General features: G+C 35.6%; 1 protein-coding gene across 2 annotated transcripts in view; it reads right to left on the bottom strand.

Annotated features, from left to right (window-relative positions):
• Window positions 1–1,294: 1,294 nt before the first annotated feature.
• LOC117169452 (lipase 3-like) overlaps window positions 1,295–5,535 on the bottom strand; it is a 12,861-nt gene continuing 8,620 nt past the window's right edge. For both annotated transcript variants that reach the window (XM_033355837.1, XM_033355844.1), the window contains 3 exons: window positions 4,252–4,339; window positions 4,046–4,188; window positions 1,295–1,634 (listed from right to left, as the gene is read on the bottom strand). In XM_033355837.1, the coding sequence (XP_033211728.1) occupies window positions 1,479–1,634; window positions 4,046–4,188; window positions 4,252–4,339 (387 nt within the window). In that variant the 3' untranslated portion in view covers window positions 1,295–1,478. The remainder of the gene's footprint in view (window positions 1,635–4,045; window positions 4,189–4,251; window positions 4,340–5,535) is intronic.

The raw sequence follows: 5,535 nt of genomic DNA, 5'->3' as shown, positions 1-5,535 counted from the left end.
GGGGTGCCAAGAATTGCATACAGTGCTTTAGATTGAAAATTCATTGGCACCTTCTATTATTTAATTAATAAATTATATTGAAATCTTTTTATTTTTTATTAACAATTTTAATATTTCCTCAAAATGTGCTGAAACGAAAATAGCCACTTCCGTTAATTATAACGTTGCTAGGGGTAAATTGAAAACTGCAATTATCTAAAGATTTTCTTAAGCTAACCTGAACATTCTTGGCAGCCTTGAAAGAAGACTGAATTTTTTAATCTCAGAACACATAAATGATTGTTTAGCATGAGATGAATACATATTACTATGAAAAAATGTCTGCACTATTTAAAAAAATATAAAACAATTTGCCATTTATCTCTATTTTCTTATTATTTCATAAAATCTAGAGAAGGGTGCCAACAATTGGGAGAGTGCCAAGAATTGGTGTTCTTACCGTATGATCTTCATTTTTTTCAAAAAACGAGTTGTGCAATGTAAAATTAAGTTGTCATTTCAAACACAATTTCCAGTTTGCCATGCCAATATTTTACTATTATTAAAGTAATGCGAACTGATAAGAAAATTTAACTATTTTTGGTTGGAAGTTCGTTATTCTCTGTTAAAAACTCTACTAAAAAATTTTAGATTAAGAATTCATTTTTTTATGAGAGTTTTATTATTTTATTCAAAATTTTATTGTTTTGTTAAAAAGGCACTATTTGTATTAAAATTCACCTTTTTGGCTCTAAAATTCAACAATTTGATTCTTAAAGAGATTCTAATTGCTGCCTATTGCTGCATATTGTTATGGATAAGAGACGTATTAGGCCATTTCACCAAGCATAGGTTGATCAAATATAAACCGAAATTTCTTTATGAATTTTTATTAAATGAAAATCTTAACCCTAATACACTTTTGCCATAGAGTTCGTCGCTTCTGAATTTCAGTATCGTAAAACAAAGGCTGTTGGGTCGGAAGCCATTGGCGCGCTAAGTGCTCCACCTCCTCATCGTTGTCGAGACGCTGATCTCCCAGCGACTCTTTCAGTGGTCTAAACAAATGGTAGTTACAGGGTAAGAGATCAGGGCTATAAGCAGGATATTCGAGAAAAGTCCAGTGTACTTCCTGTAGTTCATTTTGGGTTAAAGTGACAATATGAGGCCAAGCTTACTGCCGATTGAGATGCCCCGTCTTTTGGACTTGTTGGTTGCCTTATCGTTGTCAAAAAGCGTAAAATAGCACTCAGCCTTTTTATGAATTTAAAAACTTTAAAACTTAATTGTGAATAAATTTTATTAAATGTTCTGTTTATGAGGTACAAGGTACAAGATCAAAAATCCTAAAATTTCACATAACTTGTTTCGCATGTAATGTAATCTGCAATAGATATAGAATTATATAAAGATATATCTGAAATAAATTTTCAGTGCTCTACATTAATGTATTCCTAAAATAATTTGAGTTCCATGAATGATGTATATAGTACTTCATATTATTCTTGATTATATTTTTCCATTAATGCCAGGGCACGTTTATAACAAAGTTGGTTAATATTGAGGCCAAGCATGAAATCATAATGATTTAATTTTCCAGGTACGAGATAAGCGTCGACGATATTCGGAAGTCTTCCTTTAAGTAAATCTATATCCTAAAGTAAAAATATATATACTGGAAACGGTTAACTAGCTCGAAAATAATGCATTATAGTAAATAATAATCTACACAAAAGTTGTATAGTATTCAGCGGGCTTTTACTGGGCTAGTCATACCTTGGGTCCGATTTTTTTTCGAGGGTTACGGAATACGGTTTTTTTTCCAATGAGAACCCCTATGGTTTATTCCAGATTTGTATTCAGCATCAGTGACCCCAACTTTGACCTGCAGAGGTACTGCACTGGAGCTAGCTATGCAAACAAGGAACACGGCGCGGCATATTATTGCCACGATAACGAGTTGTCGCTTCGTGTTCCTCTTAAGCGGCCTAGCACATGCGCGATACGTCTAGATGCTAAAGTTGGGATTACTGTACAACCTGATTTTTTTTATTTAGGGTAGGGTATCTTGGATCTATTTAGGATCCTTGGTTTGAACCTTATGGCAGAAAATGTGTTTGCGATAGACGTAGAACGGCTAGCTGGTGAGGAAGCCGCTGACCGTTTTCGCACGGCATTCGTGGGCTGCACCACCACTGTGTCTTCCTGCGACTCTCTCGCGACTGATGGCGGTTTCATTTCAGAATCCAACACTGGAATAATAATGGTTGAACAGGCGGTGGATTCTAGCAAATTATCTGTTCACCGAGTACTTTAGATAAACAAATGGCATCTTTTTTAAGTGATTCTCATCCAGGAGTTTAAGGAAGATGATTTTGATCGGCAAACTCAGTTTTGCGAAGAACTGATGCATTTTTATGAGCTCGATAATACTATTTTCGATTTTATCGTTTTTAGTGATAAAGCGACATTGGGCAATTTTTTGAAAGATAATTTGACTGCAGCCCATTATCTCAAACTTTTGGAAAACCAAGACGTGTCGGCCAATACAAATTTATTTGGCGAAGACTTACAGTCTGTACATTTGCAAAAAGATGGTTTAGCAGCACATTATGAGTTTATCGTACGGAAATTTCACAATTGAACGTTCCAGAATAGTTGGATGGAAAGACGTATTGCTATTCAGTGGCCACCTAGGACACTAGACTTTTCACTGCTCGAATATTTTAATGGGGTTTTCTCAATAATCACGTCTATATGACCAAACCTATTAATTCAGAAGAATTGAAATACCACGATACCACGAAAATCTTATAACACAAGAAATGCGACATTATGTTTTAACAGAATCGTATTTCTGCCAATTCTGCGCTGTTGACGACTTGATTGTGTTGCCTGGTTGATGTTAAAGGATAGTATTGAATTAGTTTCGAATTTATTTTGGCTTCAACTTTGTGCGCAAATTGTCTATCACTTTCTATGAACAGTATAGTTAGTCTATTTTTTTGCCATAATGGTACTTCTAGGGTAGTGTCAGATTGCTTTTCGCCCTTGAAGACTCTTAGCAAAAATCCTAAATTTTTCAGAAATTATTCTAACTGCCAGAGGATGCTTTTTAGCGGTACGGATAGATTGCAGGGTATCGTAGACTATGGACACCACCTTTAGATTATTTCCAAAATAATGCCCTATTCTGAAAATGAATTAAGTGAATTAATAACGATTATATTTTTTGTCATTTGTCCAGTAAGTCCCAAGGAAGAAATCTAACCCAAGTTTTGACTAGCCCATTAAAAAGCACGCTGAATAATTTTTAAAAATTTCCGCGTAGAAGGAAAAGTGGTCTGGAAATATTTTCATAGACAAATTGAGAATTTTAAGTTCAAGAGGGCCACATTCAACTTATGCAACGCCCGGGAAATAATACTGTTAGGTTTCACTTGCCTCTAAACTTACATTTAACTATCTTCAGATGATTTTTGATGTGTATGTATCATATATTAGATAATCATAACGTGTTTTCCTTCATTGTAAAAATCTGAATTTGACGATGAAATTATTTCAATCCCAATTTTTCTTTCACATGACTTTAAAGAGTGTTAAAAAAGGAATTTTTAAAATATGGTTTGGTTTAAATAATCAATTTCAATTTCGTTTCAAAAACTCAATAAATAAATAAAAAATCATAATGAAAAAATTGGTTATGATAGTCTTAAGGTACATGAAAGGAGCTTTTCAAAACACTATAATAAGAGTCCAATCGAATAATCGTAAGAAAGTTACACTAGCGTAAATGCGAAAAAGCACATAAATAAGAGAAAACAGTCGACCCCTCCATATTAACAAACCGTTCATAAATAGACCCATGGATAAAAATAAACAATAATTTTAGGTCGAAACAATTGACGTGCTGTGCCCCACATAAATGATTGACACTTTTCTTGTAATTGTTTTTTTAAAATTGTTCTCACGTGAACTCGATTTTTCATCATCACAAGCGGACTATTTATAACAGAATATTATTATATTATTTGTGTAATTATTATTGTTAATTATTTATACTAACCTTGGGGCTCACTAAAAGATCATTTAGACCGTGATAAATAGCAAATGGGATATTAACGTTTTCCAAACGATAGTCCGGTGGCGAAATTGAATTATACAATCGTAAGTTTCTTACGGGACCATAATCAAAAAGTCTAAAAGTGCCTGTAAGTGAAAAAGATAATACATTAAAACTGAAATTTTAAAAAACTTTATTTTTCAACATACCAGGATAATAGGTTCCAAGGGCGTAATGCAACAGTTGTTTAATTGAAGCACCAGCAGGCTCATACGTTAGAAAAAGTTCCACATTAGCCTACAAAAATAGTAAGGTAATAAATAAGCAGTAAATTTTGGTACCACACTTGGATTTATTGATTTAATTTCGGTCAGGGGAAAAACATGAGGGCATCTCCTGGCGCTCTAGCTATAAAGCTTATTGTGCCATACCAGTGTTTATTCACAAGACAGTACACATTTAGGGTGCCATACATACACAATAGCACAGTGACCCATGCGGACCTCTTTGCACAGTAAACTGAGATTCATCCATTCTGCCACCTGGCAGCAGTGGTCTTTCTGAAGGCATCATTTAGACGACCACATTCAGCCTACTGGCCTGGTGTGTTATATAACTGCCTGTGTGTGTGTGTGTGTTCATTACTTAAAATCGACCAGCTAACACCGAGCGATAAGCTCCTTAACATAGAACCCGTTCGCAAGGAGATCGCTATCTCGTTTCTGAGTCTTCTCAAGGTCATTTAGTGTCAACATGGAACCTTTTCTTTGGGAGGTCAGTATGCTATTTTTAGGGTACCTCTGATATAAGGTGGGATCCAAATCACTAAAGCCCAGGTAGAAGTATATATAAGAATATGAATTTGTACGGGCACAGATATCGAACCGCAGGCCTCTTCTTCGGAAGCCTAACGTTCTATCGGCTGAGTCAACAAGGGTTGCAACACACGTTACGTACTAGGCAGTCTGATAAGTCCCTGAAAAATGAAACACGGAGACGTTGTTTTGGCCAAAGCCGGTTTTATTTTTCAACATACTCTCCTTTTAGGTCGATACAGCGAGCCCAACGATTTTCTAACTTTTTGATACCGTCCGAAAAGTACTCGATCGGAAGGTCTCCAAAATACGCCTCAGTTTCAGCTAAGAGCTCCTCATTTGAGTAAAAACGCTTACCGATGAGCCATCTGTTCAGGTTAGGGAACAAGTAATAGTCGCTGTGGGCCAGGTCTGATGAATACCGTGGCTGAGGAACCAATTCGAAGCCGATTTCATGCAATTTTGCTTGTGAAACTAAGCATGAATGAACAGTCGCATTGTCGTCATGATAAAGCGGTTTTTTCTTCTTCAAACGCGGTCGTTTTTCGGCAATTTCGATTTTCAATCGGTCCAATTATGATGAATAGTATGCTCCGATTATGGTTTTACCTTTTTCAAGATAGTCCACGAATATTATGCCATGTGCATCCCAAAATACGGAGGCCATAACCTTTCCGA

The sequence above is a fragment of the Belonocnema kinseyi genome, chromosome 1, assembly GCF_010883055.1.
Source record: "Belonocnema kinseyi isolate 2016_QV_RU_SX_M_011 chromosome 1, B_treatae_v1, whole genome shotgun sequence".
Taxonomy (NCBI): Eukaryota; Metazoa; Arthropoda; class Insecta; order Hymenoptera; family Cynipidae; genus Belonocnema; species Belonocnema kinseyi.
Note: the sequence above shows the minus strand (reverse complement) of the source record. Positions and strands in the feature narration are given on the sequence as shown.